At 32.0% G+C, this 23,389-nt stretch overlaps 1 protein-coding gene across 4 annotated transcripts in view; it reads right to left on the bottom strand.

The window, feature by feature from the left end:
- LOC143243132 (serine/threonine-protein phosphatase 1 regulatory subunit 10-like) overlaps positions 1–23,389 on the bottom strand; it is an 83,982-nt gene that overhangs the window by 17,385 nt on the left and 43,208 nt on the right. The window contains exon 1 of one of the 4 annotated variants that reach the window (XM_076486935.1): positions 2,197–2,359. The exons of the other annotated variants lie outside the window; for them this stretch is intronic. Within the exon in view, the coding sequence (XP_076343050.1) occupies positions 2,197–2,270 (74 nt within the window). The 5' untranslated portion in view covers positions 2,271–2,359. Of the gene's footprint in view, positions 1–2,196; positions 2,360–23,389 lie in introns of those variants that run through there. 4 annotated transcript variants of the gene reach the window in all.

Genomic DNA, 23,389 nt, shown 5'->3' on the forward strand with positions numbered 1-23,389 from the left:
TATTCCAACAGTGAGATTTTACTATCAGTCCTAAAATGTATTCGCAGTCCCCAGTGTTTATACGCCAAAGGGACGCGAGCCACGAACCTTCAGATTCGTGATCCGGGCATACTAATCCCTACGCTACGCCCAGCTCCTTGGACAACGTAATGTACATCATTTCGGTCTGATGAGTTGGGGAAAGTACTTCAGAAACTATAACTACTAAAGAGTTCAAGTTTACTACTTTAAATATACATAAAGACAAAATAACATAACTCTCACTTTATTACTGTGAACGCTTCACAAAATCTTGTTTCAATTCTACTGCATAAAAACGTGTCCCGTTCAAAATCACGTGGTCGTTACTCCATGTTTGGCTTAGTAGGTAATTACATCCTCCCTCACGGGTTATTGATACATGAAATAAATGAACCATGAAAATGTTTGTTCAAGGGTGTAGAAGATTGACTAATTAAGTTGTACGTCGCAGTTCAAATTTTGTGATACAAGAGTAAACACATTGGTTATATTTTGACTTGCAAATATATTCCGGAAGACGGTGAAAGAAATAAGTAGAACAATGCCTTAAGTGTCCATAGAATATTTTAAAAGCGTTTTCATATTCAATGAAATGACAAATTCAATATTTCATTTTGTCTATAGATAGAGTAATTAACGTGATATCTGTATGAGGCTCCTCTTACGTTACTTAACGTCACACTGAAACGAGCCACTACAATCTCATCCTTACTTACTTGACGATCGTCACGAGTTTCCCACAGTTCGATTTATTCTCCCATCGTGCCTCGAGTCGCGTAAGCAGGTTAGTGAACTAATTTAGGTTGGATTACTACGCCACTCAAAGACATGAAAAAAAACTGAAACAAAACGCTGTTAAATACGAATTACTCCGTAATATGATGAATCAAAATTACCTCGGAGACGTTGTGCTAATTAAAAATTACAATGTTAGTTTTTTTTCCTTCGCATAGTTACAGCTTCCAACGCCCACAAGCAATTTCATCAAATTTTAACGTTAAAAAAGTAAGTACTATTTTGAAATGTTTTTATGGGAATGTATTTAAAACAATTAGTTTAACAACCGGATACCCCCCAGTCCACCACGTAACAGAATGATAGAGATATTTTATCCATACCTTTTAAATCTAATATCCATAGTACTTCCCTCTAAATCCTTAGTTTATGCATCTCTTATTCATTAATACATGTCTATTAACGAATATAAGAGGCAGGAACATTTCCTTAAACTACTAATGCATACCCTCGAGCCAATTAGTTTTGAATTTATGAAACGCTAAATAAGCAAACTAAGAAGTTGAAACACAACTTTCTTTACGTATACGTTAACTTTGTTTCTTGTTCAGACTTCTAACCTACGTAAATTCAAACTGAACAAGTTGCTCAGTTAATCACGCATTAAAAGATTGGATTTTGTCGGAACGTACGTCGTCTTTATCTAAACACTACTCAAATAATTCATGGATGATCGATATTGAGAATTTCCCCAGATATTTATGATGAGCCAATTAAAACTTATCTCCTGTTTATGTGAGTGTATTTTTCCAAATACTTTTGTTTTTAAATAGCCAACACAAATTATACATCAAAAATGACTTGGCTTTTGTACTTTACTATTAAACAATGTAAACAAATTCACATTTCAACCGCTTTGTCAACACTTTCCTTTTTTGAGAAGTTTCAACAGCCTCGTCATGATACACAACTCACTCTTTGAGTGAGAGATGTATAGACATTTCACCAACAGTTACTTTATATGTACAGTAAATAGCTTCCTTAAATGAATCTTAGAATTCAACTTGGCTTTTCATTTACATTTGTCGCTGTTTTTGACCTTCTATACTTTTAATTTTACCAGTGCGTAAACAGTTGTCTTGACATTTGTGTTATCACTAGAATTCACTACTTAAAGTATTAAAATAATTGACAGTGATTACGTTTTTCAATAAAAAAGAAATCCTGTAAATTTCACATCAGTTTAATAGGTTTATTTCATGTGGATGAACAGTTTTCTGAGTAAAATAACAAAGGAAACTAATATTTAATGAGCGGTCTTACAACCCACAAAACAATCTTATATATATAAAAAAAAGTCAGAATACAAATATTTTCTAAAGTATTAGGGGCAAAATTTAATAAGTCAAAAAATGTTCCGTAAAATGTCACGAGAAATACCTTTTACATCGGTGAATGATGTTCAAAACAGTTAAATTCGTGTAACAAATAAAAGTAATCAAAACAGATAACATTTACTCCATCCACCCCTCTTCTCAGCATCACTTAAATCTCGTTTTGCGCAGGAACGGAAGTTTATATAATCACTGGGGACACTTAATTACTTTAACCGTTCAAGATATGGTCTAAAATAAAGTACGTTCGGTACGTACAAGTTTTAGGTTTTAAGATCTAAATTTCACATTTCGCGTCTCTCGGAACCCTGTGATTGGAGCGTGATCTTACCATTAGATAATCAGTTCGTCACGTGACGAATGACGTCACACGCTCAACTTTCCTACGTCAAAAACTATTACCAGTGAAGCACTTGTGGTTGGTCGTGTTTACTTGCAATCACAAATAGCATGCTCCTTTGCCACTACTCGTTTACATTTCGATGCTTCCTGCGTTTCATTCTAATGCACACTAATACGTTTCATCAGTTTTTAAATATTGCATTTTATATATTTTTAACACTTGTGATAAAATGAATCGATCAATAGTTTCTTATCAAGTGTAAAATAACCGAATTTTACGTCAGTAATCATTAGATACATTTTATATCCCTGGTAGTTTTCGTGAAACGGTTTTTATTTGGAAAGTTACACTTCAATGGTCCCGTACTTTTAAAGTACATCCAATTCCCCATAATAATAATAATACAAAAACTCCTAATATTTAATAACATGTAATCACGTACACACTGCATTTAACAACAAAACTGCTATGGAAATATGTATTTCAGCAAGATTTTGTGTGTGTGTGTGTGTGTGTGTGTGTCGACTAAACTGCAATGTCTTGTTCCTTTTTTTTTTTTTTGGTGTCCTGGTAATCAAGGAATGCAAAATAAAGATGAGACCACAAATGTTGGTTAATAAGTAGATATTTATTTATAACTATTTACAGGATGTTACAGAATAAACAATTTCACATTTACCTTGATCTGGAACTTCGTGGAAGTTGTACGTGTTATTCCTATTGAAAGAACTGAACTGTTAATTACTATCTTAAACTAACCATGACGTCAGGTGATGGTACTAACTGACAACAGCCACAACAAAGCACACATCAGTTCAATTTATAAACACTCTTAAACTGATACAAAAAAGTATAGAAACTATTTAATTTTCAAATGCATTTTTTGTCCTTCCACTTGTTAAGTGCTATTCACGGTTTATTACACGGAAACTGTTGGTGCTTTAATGTTAGGTTTAGAAAACTAATAACACAAGTTCGTATATTTACTCAAATTTACTGCCCTAAGTTTCACATTTCGTTAATAAAGTTCGAATCACCCGATTTCACTTTACTTCCAACACATTACAATATATATATTATTAAAATTAAAGACAATATTAACTTATGGACAATGATGAATTGAACCTTTTTAAAGCAACTGATACGAAAAATAATATAATCAAAATATACAAGTCTATATAACTTAATTATCGTATTATTAAAAAAACACGCTGCCAATGTTTTCTTAGCGTAAATACAGATTACAACAAACCTCTCCTGTAAACCTAAGAGTACAGAAAAAACAAAACTTGAACTCGTATTTATGAAGAATGTAACGAACTGACAAGAAAACAACCCTGACTGTTACACCTAGCTGGAAATATGAACAGATTCAATTTATTTTTACAAAACACTTAATTTTTAGCTTTTAATTTTAACAATGAATAACAAAAATTACTTTAATTTCTAACAAAATTTCTCTAATAATTACATTTTAACAGTAACTCCTACAATGTAGAAATACTAGTATGTATTAAACTTGTATTTTGCTGAGAAAACAGCACAATTCACCGGTTTCATTAAACCAATCACAGGAAAAATTCTAAATGGATTTGTTTTTTTTGAATTTCGCGCAAAGCCATACGAGGGCTATTTGCGCTAGCCGTCACTTTATAACGACCACATGGCTGAAAGGGCGAGCATGTTCGGTACGACGTGGATTCGAACCCATGACCATCGGATGCCGAGCCTTTGGTGTGAGGGGGGGATTTAAACTCGCGACCCTCGGATTACAATTCTAAATGGATCCCCCAGTAAATGGATCTACAATAAATTAACTTGAAATATGATCTACCACAAAGTACAATATAATGGTTCAATCCCTACAATCTGACGTCAAAGCTAAATATTTATTCCCACATAATTTCAATGAATTCTGTTCAAGTTATAAAACAAACACAAAATACGCATTTCCGAAGTGTGCTTACACAAAAATAGCAATACTAGTAAATTTCCGTCTCAGACCATGCTAATCCTTCTTTACTAGTTTCATTATTAGTTTATATAAACCTATGTAAAAGTTTATCTCAAAATACTTCTACAAGAATGAACCTGAAATTAATGTTTCAAAACAGGTACTAAAACCAGTTAAAAACGTTCATAAATATATAACATTGTCATGTTCTAATGACAAATCCTAACTTTTTGAATCTATTCAGTTAAGTGTACACAGAAATATTCCTGTTTATTCAATTTCGAAGCTGACGTTAGCATTTCTTTATGAGGCCAAAACCAGTCATCATCAGCTGGAACTACTGTTCTCAATTTAGCACAATTTGACCAAATCAATTGTACTACAACCACGGCACTTTATGTGCAGAGCGCTCGTTTGCTATTTTGATAGATAACAGCACGTGAATCATAGTATCTCATCCATAACGCCATGCTCAGTCCTAGGTATACAAGAATCTTCCTATAAGTTATGCAAGTCTAGACGTCACGCACTTTCCCTCCGTAATTTAACTTCAAGGGCACAAGTTTATTGTAAAACTTTTCAATATACCCCCAGAGGAATACCTGAAAGAACAAGAGAGCAGTTAAACTGTTAACTGTAATGAGCCCAATGATAAACACCAAGAGGATATGCTTCTCCTAAACAACTTCTGAAAACAGGAATCTCTCTGGCGCATTATATTTAAGTTCTATATGCTCTTTAGAAATTTCATGTATCAAAATTGTATAATATTCTATGGAAGCATAGTTTACAAGTTTGTTGCATTTGTGGCATCAAGGTTTTCCCTTATATAATAAACGTTTTCGATGAATTCTCTAATTTCGATTTCAATGTTTGGGGTTAACTAACAAGAAAAACGCATTATATTCTTATTTCATTATTAGATTAATTTAAACCGAACTATAAGATTTAGTAGCTCGATCACTTTTGTCATTAAAAATATTAGTTCTAAAAATTACACTACTGTGAAAATTTTCAATGAATTCTTATCTTGAAAACTCCACGCCGTAATGATGCCATTTTGTAAAATAGGCCGTTGTGCGCGGCTGAAATATGGCGGCGCTTCGTATACGATACCTCGACCTTCATTACGTTTTATTTTTGCGACTTACTATAACGCCAAAATGGACAAAGTATCACCCGACCCCCAAAACTTCTCAAATTATTGCGAATTTAGCGACACTAAAAAAAAAAACTGGAAACTTTTTAGGTATTAAAATATTTTAAAAATGACCCATTTGAGCTACACTTTTCTCGATCTCGGGCTTGAATTTTAAGAACAAACACGTTTAAAGTCAATTTTTCGGTATTCATACCACACGGTCAATAACAAATGTTTACCTACAATCATTAAGATTCAAAACCTAATTACTGTTTGTTCGGTGACAAGCGCAAAGCTATACAAGGGGCTGACGATCTGTGCTTTGACCACCACGGGTATAGAAACCCGGATTTTAGAATTACAAGTCTTTAGACCGGGCACTGATCCATCTAACAGAATTGAAAGCAACTGTCATTACTCGTTTATTTATAAGCTGACATTTTACGTAAATCTAAAATCGAACGTGTAATTTAGAAAACTAAGAATTACAAACAATACAAATTGCTACGGATTTGAACTCACCGTGAGAATATTTCACATGCATATTACATGTGCATATCAAATAAATACATAATTCACAGACTTGTGTGTTTAAATGTGATCTGACAATAGAAGTTTCGTGCAAAACTACACATGGGCTACCTATCTTACGCATGGCTACCATCCCTAATTTTAGATTGATAAGCCTAGAGAAGGGCAACTAACCAACAATTTGTCTTACAGAACAGTGATATTGGACTATCATTCTAATACAGCACACACGAGGACCTGAATTATCAACCTTCAAACTCACAGGCCAAAAAAAAAGGGTTAAAAGCACTATTCTAAATAAAATCATAGCCGTACTTTTCCTATATCGGCAGTTTAAGCATGAACCTTAACACAGATGATAAAAGGTTAGAACCTGTATATTCCTAACCAAGTCTTGAACGTTAAAAAAAATTTACATTAAACCTAAACGTGACTGACTTACTCGTACAGTTTTCATTAAACCTCATAACGTTAACTCTTTCCTGTGATTGGCTGAGATCACGTCACGTGGTATGTTTCACACTTTCTTTACTGTTGCATTGAAGCCCGATCAACAAATCATGTGCTGCCTATTGACAAGGTCAATACCAACATAGGTGGCGATCGGACAGAGCTTTGTGTGTGTGTGTATTTTGTACCCAATGAAAACACGCCATTCCCGTAGGACTAATTACAAACATTTCGCTCTTACCCCTAAAATGAATACGAACATGTTTTACGGCATAAGGTTTCAGTTACATATAACTAGCTATAGCAAAACTTTGCAGTCTCTTACCAAACAGTAAAAGGAAGAAATTTATTAAGACCTAACTTACAAACAACGGAAACCTAGCCAATAATTTAGGCAAAATTTTATGTTATAGTTAGAAAGGTTCGTACTTTATAAATTTATTGCAAGATCATAAAATATTTTGAAAATCAAACAATATTTAAATTTTACTTATTATTGATTCTAACAATGAGATCAAAATGTTCAGTCCTGGGAAAACACGATGACCATTATCACTCATCAGCATTTACACAAGACAACGACTAATTATGCTGGTATGCCTGTTTTTGTGCATGGTAGTTATGTTAATTTAGTAAAATAACATATAATTAGTGTTTGAAATATTACTACCTTTTTACCCTACAATCGAATTCGTAAATAAAATTGAAAATTACAATTCATTACACAATCTGGTTCATGAACTTTAATATACTATATAACTTACATTACTGTGCCTGTCGTATGTCAGCAGGGTTAATGAACACTGTTACCGGACAAAAACCTTGTTGGTACTACACACGACAGACGTAGTGTGGTTGAAATACTTTAACATTCTCATTATATTTTAATCACGGGTGTTTAGAGCTATAGTATGCAAAGCGATCGATCTAAAACTAATATAACTGTATACTTGAGAAAAAAAAAAAAGCTACTGACAACACAGAACGACCATCACATGTAGTTTCCCGCCATTTAGAAGCTAGCAAAATTAAGCACCGAGATAATGTAACATTACCTTATTCTAAGTTATTTGTTTAGAAGTTTGCGCAAAGATACATAAGGGATATCTGTGCTGGCTATCAGCGACAGACTTTTCTAAAGATAAGATAGCTTGTTCATACCACTCGTAGCCAACTCTTGGGATACTCTTTTACCGACGAACAATAGGATCGACTGTAACATTACAATGCCCTCACAGTTAAAAGGGGAGAGCAGCATGTTTGGAGTGACGGAGACTCGAACCCACGACCCACTGATTAAGATTTAAGCGCCCTCACTCACCACCAGGTAATGTTAAACCCGTTAACTTACGGATTATCTCTTATTTCATTTAGATTTACAAACCAAGCTTCTATACCGCTGACAATTTTCTAAAACATTTTGGTATTTGGAGGAACAAACACAAGCGACTTGTAGTTAAACAAACTGACATCACATGATTTTGTCTGAAGCCTAAACCAATTTATTTAAAAAAAAAACTTTACAAACATTTAAACAGCGTATTCTCTATACACATTTGAGTTAAATAATTATAAAATTACTATCCATTTAATGAGAAATGTTAAACTTTTTACACACATATGAAATCAATTCAACAGACAGCACTGTAATTTCACTCTCAAAATTAAAAAGACTGACATAAAATACAGCTTGAGTGTTAAGTTTGTTTCGAAAATTCACGATAACGTACAAAAAGGGGTCTTTGTGCTAGCCTACCTGATAATGAGAAATGAAGGCAACTGTTCAATAACATCTACTGCAACTACTGATTGACCGAATAGTGGGATTTGACTGTTATACCTACGACACACCTATAACCCCAAATGAGGAACGTAATTTTTTACGACAACGGGACGCGAAGCACAAATTCTCAGAATCTTTGTCCAACGCGTTAAGTACTTGGCTTCACCATGCCTCATTAGGCTTAGAACCGTCACCTATACGCTAATTAAGTTTTTATTAATGTTCCAAATGCAATAAGTAATATTTGAAGCCATTCTTAAATTTGTAAAAAGTATATTCCACTAGTGATATAAAATTCCACCAATAACAATGGTATGTAGTTCAAGGAAAGTAAAAGTGCCTATTTCCTGCTTGTGATGTTCAGTAACCCATTAGCTAGTTTACATCGAAAATCAAACACTTAACAGTCAACTTTCAAGACTTATATAAAAACAAGGAATTGTTTAAAGTAACCACGAACATAACCCTAATCTCAAAATGAATACGATGTTGTCTGTCATTATTGACGTTTTTTGGAAAAACCCATAACGTACTAAGAACTCCACAAGTAACATTCAATTAGTACTTACGCACAGAAACCAGCTAAACCACTACCAGGAACACGGTGGTGATGATTAAAACTTACTTGATAAGGCCTACTAGAAAACTCGAACACAACCACTTTTCAGCTATTCCACCAGTGGTCAACGACAGCACACAACTTCAACCCTGTAGTCAACAACATTAAATGCAACAAGTTCGTGGAGGTTTTCAACCACCTACCTTAATATTTAAACATCACATACACCATTATCCCCCAACAATGTTCAACCTCACATCTATTTACATTCGATAGAACTTAAGTCATTTTACTTAAATTATTTTTCATCAGTTTTATGCAAATATGAACTTTTTTATTAAAAACTTAAGATTTTTGCTTATATTTATTAATTTCTAATGATATTATAAACAAAACCTTAAAGTACGGGAAGAAAATACGAACGTGTGTTGTTTCTTAAACATCATTGCTTTTATGAACTTGGCCGTATTTGTTCTAGATAACACCAATTATCTTTTATTCTCAAAAACACATCAAACGAGTACTCGTTCCTTTAAATATCAGTTTTTAAAGTATCTTTTTCCTGTATAACTGTGTGTTAAGAAATCTAAGGTTTATGGATCTTGTTTTTAAAAATGTGCTCTCATAAACAAACTTGTCATCCTTTCTATTTATAAATAACACTCTTATTGTCCGACCCTCGACGACATTCTTATAGTCATTTGTTATACAATACCTAGCGATTGTACTACCATTACAGTTGCGTTTTAACATTGGGATTACCTGTGTGGCTAAAAAGATGAGACAACCTGATGTAGCATGTTATAACTATCGTCAATATCCAATCACAGAGAGGACATTAATAAATTCCAGTTCCTTCCCTTCAGCGTGTTCACTTTATAATCACAAACACTATGCCAACAAGGTCGAGACTACGTCACCACTAAACATCTATATAAAGATGAATTTATTTTTCACAACCCGACTGTAAAAAACAATGACTACATAACGAAATAACAGTGAAAATAGGTGGCAATTACATGGAAGTGTTTTCAGTTTCAATAAGCCCATCAAGGTGATGACGTTAGTTAAGTCTTCAGGCCACAATATAGTGCAAGTGGTATAGAAGGTGTTTTCATAGGTATATTTATATTGGTTGTGACTAGATGACAGTGGAGCCTCTTTGGTTAATCTAGATGGTAACAGTTTTGGTTTAAGCAATATGTATCCATGCACGTTTTTCAATGACGACCACAGATTATTAATTTCCAAACCTTTGTTGAGTGAAGGCTTTGAAATGTTTATGTACAAAATATTTTTGAACTTCTAATTCACTTCAATGCCAATGAGCCTAATTGTCACAGTTGATTACATCTTCTGCAATTTTAGTTTTTCTTTAGTTTTTACACTCACACCAAAATACTGTCCTGTCCTCTCTCCAGAGGAGAAATATGGGATTTCACAGATATATTTGCCTCTTGTTGCTTGTACCATCATGGATTCAACTAACCTGTAAAATTACTATTACATAGGGTTTCATAGATGTTTAACTTTGTCATCTTCAGTTGTTTTAACCATCATGGATCTGACAGATCCATGATAGTAGTATTACAAAGGATTTCATAGATATTTTAGTTTTTGTGTTTTTACCATCATAGATCCAAATATCCTGTACAATTAGTATTACACACAATTTCATACATTTTTGTTGTATTCTGTTGTTTTAATCATTATAGATCCAACTGTCCTGTAGAAATGTCAGCAGATATTTTGGTTGAAATTTCTGGCATAATGCTAGTTTTTTGCTCATGCTTTAGAAATGTTTTAAATAAACACTACTGCTTTTAGTCAATAAAAGTAAAGGTTTGGTGATGATCACTCTATGGTTACCACTGATCACATGCAAAACTGTAACAAACCAAAACCAGTATCACTTCATCCACAAATGAAGGACCAGAATAATCTAATCAACCAATAAGGTTCCACTTACCATCATAACACAAAACTTACACCAAATGTCTTAAAACAAAGAGTGACCAGTTGCTATTCTGACCTGAAGAAGATTCCTGAGATGTCACCTTAGCCTTCTTTATGAAATCTGTGTCACTAAAGTTCTGGACATATACACAAGGCAATTGACACCTACTTTCAATTTTGTCTTATTATGAATAAACCCCCTAAAACACCAATTAAAGAAATAAGGACATAGGTCTTCACTGTCATAAAATATCAGTAAAATACAGTAACAACATGTTTTGTTAGATCACAATGTATAGTATTCAGATCTTACAGCTCGTTTTATTTCAACTGTCAATCCAATTTACTACCAACATTTACAACATAACCACAAGAGGAAAAAAGGTAAGCATTATACTTTACAAACTAATATTTTTCAAAATAGAACACTTCTGCAATATTTCTTACCCCAGTATAAGAAACTACAAAATTGCAGACATACACATGAGAAAAGCAAAACAAAAACTTAAGTTGTAACAACATAATACTATCTACCCACCTTAGAAATCGACGAAAAGCCATTTTAGGCGTTTCAGTATTTAAATAAATTTTTCCAAAAGAATGCATACATACTGGAACAAACTATACATAATTTAAGTTTTCCTACACACAAATCCAAAATACTTTACAAAGAGATTCCTAACACAGCCTTTACTTCAATAATTAAAGAAACACCCTCAAAAGGAAAACTCCAGCCTTAACAACAGACAATATAATAAAACAAAGTTACAAACTATATGCAACTATATGTTGCATATATACATATAGACTTTCCAACAATTCACAATATAGCCCTCATACCAGGAAAACAACCATAAAACTTTCAGGCACAAGGATATTATTTTAATAGTCCTTATTCTGAAGAGAAGAAACACAAGTAAAATATTAGTTTTAACAACAGAAAACCAATCTGACATAATAAAATTATACAATCTGCAAAAGAAAACCAATACATAAGAAAATACTAAACAGTTTTTTCTACAAAGAAACAAAAAACATTTATTCTGGAATTAGAAAATAATGAGATTCTATTTCTTTTAATGACAGAAAATATAATTATTCAAACATTACAAAATATTAAATTTTCTTTCCATAATAAACAAAACTTAATTTAAAACAAAACAATATTCAGATACACATTTATACAGTCATCCTTCTGTTATTACTAATAAAATCCATTCACCAAAACATTATATACATGTTCTCTTAGTAGGAAAAAAACACTCACTCAAGTATTACAAACAAAATGATTAAGATCTCCCTACTGATAAACAGGGATGAAAACAGCAAATGGAAGCTACTGGTTTCAAGTCCCAGCTGATAAAAGACCTAGAGCTGCCTAAGGTAGATAAATCATGTGCAAAATTGTAAATATTTACATTATCTTTGATGCCCAGTAAACATTAGACTTTGCCACCCTAACTCGTGTTCTAATAATGAAAATTCCAAAGCAGTTAACATACAACTGGTCCTTTGATGAAATACTTCTGATACTAGATGGAAGTGTTTGTCTAACTGCCATGATTGGGCTAGCAAATAAAAAAGTGGTAAAGAAACTTGGTGGCAAATACTTATTCAAATGAATTTCTAGTTGGGAATCTCACTAATCAATAATAGTCTTTTAGAAGGCAGATTATGATGATACTCTACTTATTACAAGAAATAAAGGCTCAAATGACAACAGATGATGACTGATTTCTAATGTGCCTGAAATTTCCAGTCACACAACTTTGGCCCCCTCTTGTATAATACAACTGGAAACAGACATTAATTTCAGAATACGTGATAATGGTTATGTTTTCATATATAATTTTTGTGGTCAGCAGAGTGTTATTATGGTAATATAATAAATCATTCCAGGATGATAAGGGGTTAAACTGGATAAAGACAGACACAACATAATGAAAGGGGGGAGGAACAAGACAAATTCTCACACACACACAGGTGGAGATAATGTCCAGCATGCATAAGTGTATAAACAATGATCATACACAGTTAAATTCTATCCAAATTATTTCATATATGAAAGTAATGGCAAATGAAAGAAAAATGTCTATTTTTGGCCAATCTTCAAACAATAAGTGAAAAGCACACACCTTCAAGGCAGATGGTGAAAGACTTAAAGCCTACCTCTAAGCTTGTCCTTTTTCATCATCTATCAATGCACTTGACAAGAATGTGTATCCTCATCCAATGTGTTCAGATAAATTTATCTTCAGGAGACATTTTACAAGGGTACCTGTCCGAGTTTAAAGGAGCCCCAAGTATCAAAATAGACAAGTCAATCCTGTATCTAGCTTACTAGTACTTATTCTATGGTTCCAACAACCTTCCTCCCCAAGAAAGAAACAGCTACGAAAAAAATAAAATAACCAAAGGGCCACTTCAACAATATAAATGGCAGAAATCTACCAAATGGTTTTCATCCCCAAATAACAGAAGAGCTACTGAAACATTACTCATCCTTATAACCACAAATCAAAATTCTACAGACAATCTTGTTTAAAGTTTTGAAACTTCATTCAAGAATCCCTGCACAGAAACTGAAAAACACTAGTGGTCATTACTGTTTAAGATATAAATATCACTATTTCAGTAAATACAAAATTTTAAACAGTTCTCTCTCTCTCTCTCTCTCTCTATATATATATATATATAAAACAAACAGAAAATGAAGTCTTAAACATTATTAATTTGGCTGAATTTCATTCAAAACTACTCAGTGGTTACCTAAACTAGCTAATCTTAATTCAGAATCAAGAGACTAGAAAAAAAGCTTCTCCATATAGCCCATTACCACTACTGAGGTATCAGATTGTAACCATCCATCAGAGAAAAAGGATAAATCTAGGGAGGTGGGGAATGAAAAAAAAAATCTACAAAATCCAGTGTGCTTAACATCACTCAGAAGCACTTCTCATAAAACGATTTTCATGAACAGTCTGGGGTACTAGTATCCAGAAAATATTAGAACATTTAATGGTAAAAATTACTTTTCTAAAGAATACTAATGCAGTCTATAAGATACTGAACATTACAGCACCTCCATATATAAATAAAACAAAGGGTGAAGGGGTAGATAGTAGATGGAATTAAAGTTATTTACCTGACTTTGTGAAACTAATTAACTCAATATAAACAAAAGTATCATCATCAAAAGAAAGAAGGCTATTTTGTTAGAATATATAGTGCTAAGGATCTACCATGAAAGGATAAACATTTTAGTGTATAAGTATGAGGGTATTATCACTAAAATATAAAAGGCTACATTGTGTAGTTATCAGAATATTATCAGCAAATGATATAACATTTATTAGGGTGCATAGTTGAGAGGACAGAAGACTTATTTTTTAGGACATGTGCAAATGTCATTAGCAAAAGATAAAATAATAATGTTAGGGTATACATCCATGAGTTTTTATCACAAAACAAAATTACAATAAATATCTAATAGTGCATAACTAACATTATTAGTACCAAACCATACAAGTTATAATGTACTTGGATATGTTGGTAATCTGGTATTTTAATCACTGATATGACTAATTTGCAAAAATGTACAGTTGTGAAGGTAGCACCATCAAATGACAACTGTTATTGGTTTGTGAAAGTGTTATCAAAAGATACAAGACTAATTATCTTAGTGTGTATAGTTTTGAGTTTTATTAACAAAAGTATCAATTCACTCAGTATACAAAATGCAAAACTAATTTGCTAAATGGATGTAACTAAGGTGCATCATTAGAATGGTATATATAGCTAATGTGATTAGTGTATAATTAGTGCATGTTATATACATATGACTTCTTAATTCAGTGTATGTAATTAAGGAGTATGATCATAAAAAGGTACAACTAATTTTTTATAGCATAATTAGAGGGTATCATTACCAGAATAAATAAAACTGAATTTGTTCAGTGTGCATAAATGTGATGTCATCAGAAGGTGCATATTAATTTAAAAATTAGTTCAATGTGTATAAATATAGGGGGTATTACTACCAAAAAATGAAACAAATTCAGGTGTAAAATTAATTTGTTCAGAATGTACAACTAAGATATCATCAGAAGATACAAATCTATTTTAAAAATTAGTTTAGTGTATAGATATTATCATTAAATAATAAAATATAAAACAAATTAATGCAAGAAAAATGTAAATTTTGTTCAGTGTGTATAACTGAGATAACACCAAAAGATGCAAAGTTAATTTCTTCAGCATATGTAATGATAATGGAATTATCACAAGAAAATATGTGACAATTCATATTATGCCTTTGTCCATGAACTCCAAACTTAGTTTGTAGAATGTGGGTAACTTGTGATGCAGCCATATCTATACAGTGTAGCCATCTGCTAAGGAGAGCTAAAATCCTGTCCAGAGGGTCTGGCATAATGGGTGTTTAGAAGTAGGTTTCTCAGGAATGATGATTCCAAATCTATTAGAATTTGTATTCCCTCCACCCCTTGAGATCCCATGATAAAAAGATTTGGATCTGTGTTCATAATTCCACTCAAGCCAGTTGGACCAAACATGGCCCACATGCTCAATTTCCACAGTTCCCAATAGTCCATTTTTGCATATAGTGAAAAAGACTAATCAGAACACTGAGACCTCTGTAAATCTAATTGGTCCATTGTATACAACTGTAGGATATTTTTTTTCTCCAGAATATATAAAATTTGTTGTGTGTGTGTGTGTGTGTGTGTAATCACTAGAAGATCTGCATTTAACTGAAATGAAGAGAGGGCATTCATACTAGAATTCAGTTACTGTGCATATTAACAAGGTATTATCACCAGAAGACATAAAAGTAATTTGATGTACTTAAATGTGGGCATAATATCACAAGATTCATACATAACTAATCTTCCATGCATGTTTCAGTGTAATTTGTAAGACTGTTGTCAAGAGGTACCATTATTCATAGCACACTACTGGATATGGCAGTATGAACTTTAGTGATGTTTCAAGGGTTTAAGCTCATGTTAACATAATAAACTCTATAATGAAGTATATTATCCTATGCATATTCCAGTAGATGTTCAGGAGGAAAGACCTATTATGCTATTCGTAGTTTTACTTCTCTTTATTGGGTTGTATAAGCCACCTGATGTACTTATCAGTGGAATTCAAGTTCATGTTGAAGTTCCCAGGAGAATCTGAAGGAGTCAAATTTAACATATTTAGAAGATGCAGGTCATAAAATCCACAGCTTGAATCATCAATGCAATGTCAAAACAGGCTCCAGAATTTAACCTGAGCCTTTCTTTAATCTATGTTGTTACAAAATATTTGAACAACATGGACTGTAATCAAATGAAATATGCCGAACTTTTATGAAACCATTTCAGTTTCTGTTGCAGCTTTTCTTAAAATTTCATCATTTAGTTGTTTCAATTTCCCATTTGTCTACAGGTGTACATTTGTGTCAGACCAAATTTTGCTAAACTGGGTACAACATATGCAGATACTTAATACCTTCTATGAAAGTTCTAGGGGAAAAGGGGGGGAGTGGAAATAGGGATAATAAATGTTTCTACTATATGGTATACTAAGTTTATGTAATATACATATCCTTCAACACTTATCTGGAAATTACAACAGAAAACTGATCAGTGCCATCTTTAACACTGATTAATATATTGACTTTGCATCATGTGGCCATTCATGCTAGTTCAAATATTTGATATTGCTCTGGCAGTTACTAACAAGTGAGGAATTATACCATTTGGTATCATGTTACACATCATAAAATATTTTTAATTTCAGTGTTTAAGAGTGGACAGAAAAAAATGAATAGTAATATTTTATCACTGTATAGTAGGTTCAATTATGTTATATACTGACATGATTTTATAAGATGTCATCCAATGTATATTGTTACCTTCATGTTACTACTAAATGTTATGATAAATTTATGTTTCATACTCATGTGAAGTTCAACATTTTATGTAATTTCAGTCTTTTGAAGTTTCTAACTAGAAGTGAAACAGTAATGGCAGAAAGACTGAAAATTGAATGAAAAAATTTAAAGAGCCAAGCTGAAGAAAAATGTGAAACAAGATATGTTAACTTTTAACTCATTAACTGGAAATAAGTTAAAGAAAGTTATTTGTATTTTTTGTTAATGTAAAAGCAGTATTCAATAAATATAAGATTATTACCAAAACAGAAAGAAACTGGAATAAAGCAAAGAACGTGCCAATGATATAACCATAACCAACCTGTCTAGAAATAAATCTTAGAAGACTGAATGAATCCTTTGGACAAAAGATGGAATCAAAGAACTATATCCAACTCCAATTCTATTTATAATTTATATGGATAGTTTACAAAAGGAATATGAGGATAAAAATGGAGAAACAGTAACAGCAAAACATGATTCACTGTTTGAAATACAGAGACATAGCATGACTGTGGCAGATGATAAAGATTTACACAATAAGCAAATTGGAAATTATATCAAAGAAAAATTTAATGGTCCTCAAAACAAAGTATCACATTATTTCAAAATTAGACAAGAAATGAGCACTACACTAAAACAGAAAATACAAATAAAGTTTTGTATTAGTACAAGTATTTAGAATATTGTCTAGCTATTAAAATTTTGACATACAAACAACCCCAACAGTAGTGTGCACTGAATGCAGCATGGACTATTATTATAAGGAGTTCAATAAAAGATTGGAATTAGAAGATATTTGTTTGATACACTTGTGGTTTCAGATGTCATACCTGCACTGTAAATCTGTGGATGGTATGACAGAGAAACCACTGAAAAGCTTTAATGAAATTAAATGGGACAAAATATAAATTTGCTGAAAACATATGCAATTTAGAAAAGGAAAGCTTAATATGTCCACCAGTGTAAAGACTATTTCTGCAAGTTTGTTTTGAACATTATAAAAATAAAATTTAATGGCTGGACAAATACTCATGTTTTGAAAACAGTGAGGTAAATTCAGAACAATAGGAGAAAAAGGGACATATGGAATGAAAGAACACTGGTAGCCCAGGAACAGAATCTTAAAAAAAAAAAAAAAAAAAGAATATTGAAAGTTACATAAAAATAAGTGGGTAGAAGTGGTGGTGCAGAGAAGTCAACTTATTACATAAAGATCAGGGATAATAGAAGACTGACAGAATACTTGATGTAGGCAAATGAAAGAGCTTTAAAGACATATGGAAGAAAATGATGTGGCAATATTACTCATGGGAAATTACCGAGTTGGAAAAGGAAGAAAGAATACAGTAGCTGTGAACAGTTAAAAGGAGTCAACTGAACATGTATTACTGAAGTGTTACTGTAGAAAATGCAGGTGGATAGAGATGAAAAGAATGGAAATGTATGGCAGTAGATGAAGGAACACATTGATAATCTTAACTGTATTTAAAATCTATTAAGAAAAGAATTATATGTATAAAATGGATTAAGATAATATTTGTCATTACTAACATTAGTGTTGAATTCAAGTATTTTCCCTCATGGTTTGATATTATGTAAAATTACTTAACAGTTACTACAGACAAGAATAATGCTAGTGTTATGTCATATAGTCACATACGTGGTTGAATATTTTACCTTGCCAATTAATATATAAATATAATGTACATTTATTTTATATACACGAGGTTAAATATTTTAAGCTAATTCACATGTTGGAAGTCACTAGAGAAAAGTGAGGTATCAGATTACATTTCCATTGTATGATATACTGAACCACTATCAAAAAAAGTTTAGTGTTCAAGTGACCACTTGATAGTTTTTGTTCACAGAAAAAGACTAAATGAGAAAAATACAATGACTTGTAATTGCTAAAATATTACATTGAATGAACAGTCTTCTGTTACTGTTTAATTTTGTATTGTGAATGTGGTGAGTAATAAGAAGGGCTTTGCCATACTGATCAAAATAGTACTTCCCATTACATATGGTTTAACTGAACATAGCTTTACTGAGATGACTTCAAATTGCTCAAGGATGTACTGATCAGTGATTCTAGTCACCTTACAGATTAAGAAATGTTTGGGTCTCTTTCTGAACACACAATTATTGTATTACATTTAGTCATTAATTAATCACGGAAAAGAAAATAAAAGTAGCTGCCTGGCATCCAATGGAAGTTTAAAATGCAATATAAAAAATCACATACCACAGGTAACAGAGAAAGAATAAAATTCCAAGAAATTCCAGTTTTTGTCACAAGAGTGTTGAACAAATTATGAAAGTCAGTCAAAATTCTGAATAAGAATACTTTGAAAGCTCAACTGCTGATATAAGTTACATACAATTTCATACGATGGGTTGAAAGTTATACACAGAAATAAAACAGATTAACATTAGCCCAAAACAAATGATACGTTATCAACCAGAAAAACACTTCCCAAAACCAAGTAGTATCTACTGCAAATAAATAAAACAAGGTATCCAAGCCAAGCGATACATTTCCAAACAGAAATAAAACAGATTAACATTAGCCCAAAACAAATGATACGTTATCAACCAGAAAAACACTTCCCAAAACCAAGTAGTACCTACTGCAAATAAATAAAACAAGGTATCCAAGCCAAGCGATACATTTCCAAACAGAAATAAAACAGATTAACATTAGCCCAAAACAAATGATATGTTATCAACCAGAAAAACACTTCCCAAAACCAAGTAGTACCTACTGCAAATAAATAAAACAAGGTATCCAAGCCAAGCGATACATTTCCAAACAGAAATAAAACAGATTAACATTGGCCCAAAACAAATGATACGTTATCAACCAGAAAAACACTTCCCAAAATCAAGTAGCACCTACTGCAAATAAATAAAACAAGGTATCCAAGCCAAGCGATACATTTCCAAACAGAAATAAAACAGATTAACATTAGCCCAAAACAAATGATACGTTATCAACCAGAAAAACACTTCCCAAAACCAAGTAGTACCTACTGCAAATAAATAAAACAAGGTATCCAAGCCAAGCGATACATTTCCAAACAGAAATAAAACAGATTAACATTGGCCCAAAACAAATGATACGTTATCAACCAGAAAACACTTCCCAAAATCAAGTAGCACCTACTGCAAATAAATAAAACAAGGTATCCAAGCCAAGCGATACATTTCCAAACAGAAATAAAACAGATTAACATTAGCCCAAAACAAATGATACATTATCAACCAGAAAAACACTTCCCAAAACCAAGTAGTACCTACTGCAAATAAATAAAACAAGGTATCCAAGCCAAGCGATACATTTCCAAACAGAAATAAAACATTTTAAAACACTAAGTGATATGTACTACATAGAAGTAAAACAAAATAACACTGATCAAGTTGGAGATAATGCATGGTAACACAGCTGACCAAGAAATACTGGCATTTATTGCACACATAACATACTTCAAGTATTAAATTATCTTGAAAGTTGATGTGTAAAGTTTCCACAGAATAAAGAGATTTCTTAGCCAACATTTTTTTTTTATATATAATTACCATGTCTAACTTCTTAAACATACCTTTGACATACTGTACACTGAATAGTTACAATGAATTTAAACCCTATTTTTCAAATTTTGTTTTGCAGCTAAGAAATACTGTTAACACCAAGTTAATGAAGTTAACTGTTCACACCATCTCCAAAAATCTAACACTCATCTCAGGACCACAAAAAGTCATACAAACAATAAAGCAACAGTTTTGGTGAAATTCCAATATGTTTTGGCATTAATATTTGATGTAAATAACTTATTCTATCTCTGGGCTCTTACACAGTATAAGCAATTCATTCTTTAAATATTTTATGCTAGTGATTCTTACCAAAACCTCTTGAATATATCATGCCATAAAATATTTCACTTTGCTGTATAAAGTTACTGATTATTTTCAAGTACATTACCACTGTACATAAATAATGCATATGTTAACTTCCTTGTCAAAGGTTTTTCTTAGGGCAAGCAAAATTAGCTGGCAAGATCCTATGCTGATAAGCACTGTCTACAAATAATCCATAAACAAACTAACAACACACTATGGCTTGGAAAAGAAAGCAGACATTTTCCTACTATATTATTAAAATTTTGTAAAAATGAGACTGCAAAAAAATCAGAAAATTTGTATATTGTTTCTTCTAGTAAAGTTAGAATCTTATCCTGGCATTTCTAATCCAAAAAGTCTAGTATAATACTTATACAAAAAGGCTGATTATCATTTGTTAGGAGTCAAGGAAAAAACTTCAATTATTTTTCTTTGTAATAGTTAACTTAGCTGAATGCCTGTTATATCAGTAAGTCACCTGGTGACTAAAAGTATCTTGGATTTATGTAATATTCTGTGAGGAGCTGTCCTATAGTCAAAGGGTTAGTGTCACTTACTGTGAACATCCAAGTAAAAAACAAACAATGCCAATAGCATCTTTCTAATACTAGTTTAAATAAAACAAGTCTATGACATAGCATTCTTCCTTTAAATGCAATTTAGTTTACAAAATTATCCCACACTTACAAAATATGAAACAGATTAAATATTAGTTACTTGTATATTTTTGAGAATTGATTTAAAAATACTCAATATATCAAAACTTAATTTCTTTCAGCACAGAATGGCCTAGTTAACAGGATATGTACCATGAAACTGCTTTCCTCTTTTAACTACTGTAGTAATTCTCAGTTAAAGTTCTGTCTGTAATTTTAGTGAAAAATCTGTCAATTATATTGTGAAATAATAATCAGTAAGCCAAAAATTTCATTTTAATGCTACACATCATTTCTTATAGAAGTTAAAATCCTTTGTATTTATGATTATAATTTTCTTCACTTAGCTCAACCATTTTATGCCACAGCCCTTACTTCTTAAATTAACTATTCCATGGACTGTAGGGATGAGCATTAGTTAAGATTTTCACAGTTTATAAGAAGAAGTATACCCACAGTATGCTAATTAATCCATAACCATCCTTTCAGATAGTAAGTTGTTCTGAAATACGAGGAGAAAGAAACTTCAGATGAAATCACACATCTTTAAGAATTCTTCTAAAGTGATGTCTGTCATCCAATAAAATTCATCCTCTTCTGTTTGTACTGGCCATCACTGGGACTGACTTAATCATGTATTCTTGAAAACTTCAAATGATCGGGAAAATAGTTTGTCCAAAGGAAACTGACCACCTTAACCTTCAATTTTCTTCACAGGATTTCTCATGCACAGACCCAATGGTTTCACCAGTGTTAATAATCAAGATAATTCTTGTCACATTATGCTCCATCACTGTTTTAACACTTCATTTGCAGTAGGACAATTTAAACAGGAGAGTTAAGTTGCAACATTTACTAGAAACACAGTTTACTTCCAGATCTTCTTACCTTGACAGCAAAGCTGACAAGATGTTCTCAAAAGTCCACTTAACTGTCATTAACATTTCCATATACTAAAACATTAAAGTTATTGGACTGCAAAGATATTTTAGAAGTTTTTTCTTTCAAATGGATTGCACTTAGTGACAATATTACAAATGAATTTAAAATGTATCTACAAAAACATAAATGTATTTTACTTATCTTTCTTCTCTACAGAATATGGATTAACCAAGTGAATTAACAGCTACACAGATTAATTTGTACCCAAAAATATTATGAACTTTTCATTCCTGCCATAACTAAGTTAAAAACTAATCAATTAAAAAGGCTGATAGTGGCTCAATGCTCAGGTTTCTTTATTAGAGGAAGTTAAAAAGTTAATTATCCAATTATACAAAGGTTTAACTTTAAATTCAGTATTTTATAATTTCGATTTTTGTTACTTTCATCAAGCAAGTTATTACTGTATTTATTCTTCTTTGCTTGAAAAAAACTAACTATTTTCAACAAAACAAGTTCAGTAACATTTTATCCATAAAATCTTATATATCAAGACATATGAAGCATCTCTCGCTATACTACCTACCTGATAAATCAACCTTAAATTTTCACTGAAATCCCAAAAACAAAGAGGTATGCCATCCAATCCCAAATGCAACAACATAAACTTAAGTAGAACTGCTGTAATGGAATAGTAGTTATAAATAGGTCGAAAAATGTTTTATAGCATTTTCTTTAAATTTTCCTAACACGACTGGTCAAAACATTTGTTAAAACAAGTCTATGTCAAATCAAGACTGACTAGAATAAGATATTAAGGCTTGCAGACAGGAAGTTTAAGCTGCTAACATCCACACAAAATATTTCAAATAATCTGTAATATTTACAGAACAGGAAATTCATCATTTTTTGGGGTGCAGCCACGTGACCTTGGAAAAAAATATTAAGGCCAAAATAAAAATAAGTTTCCCAATTATATTAGTAAATATGGCATTAATCGTTTTCACTGGGGACTTGGAAAGCTGGCCTTTCTTTCTATGTTTCTATAAGGTAGGTAAGTATTAACTTCAGCCAGAAATGTAAGAAATAACACTGCTTCGGCTTCAAAATAAACAATTATCATCATTCTGATCT

Source organism: Tachypleus tridentatus, chromosome 2 (assembly GCF_004210375.1).
Source record: "Tachypleus tridentatus isolate NWPU-2018 chromosome 2, ASM421037v1, whole genome shotgun sequence".
Taxonomy (NCBI): domain Eukaryota; kingdom Metazoa; phylum Arthropoda; class Merostomata; order Xiphosura; family Limulidae; genus Tachypleus; species Tachypleus tridentatus.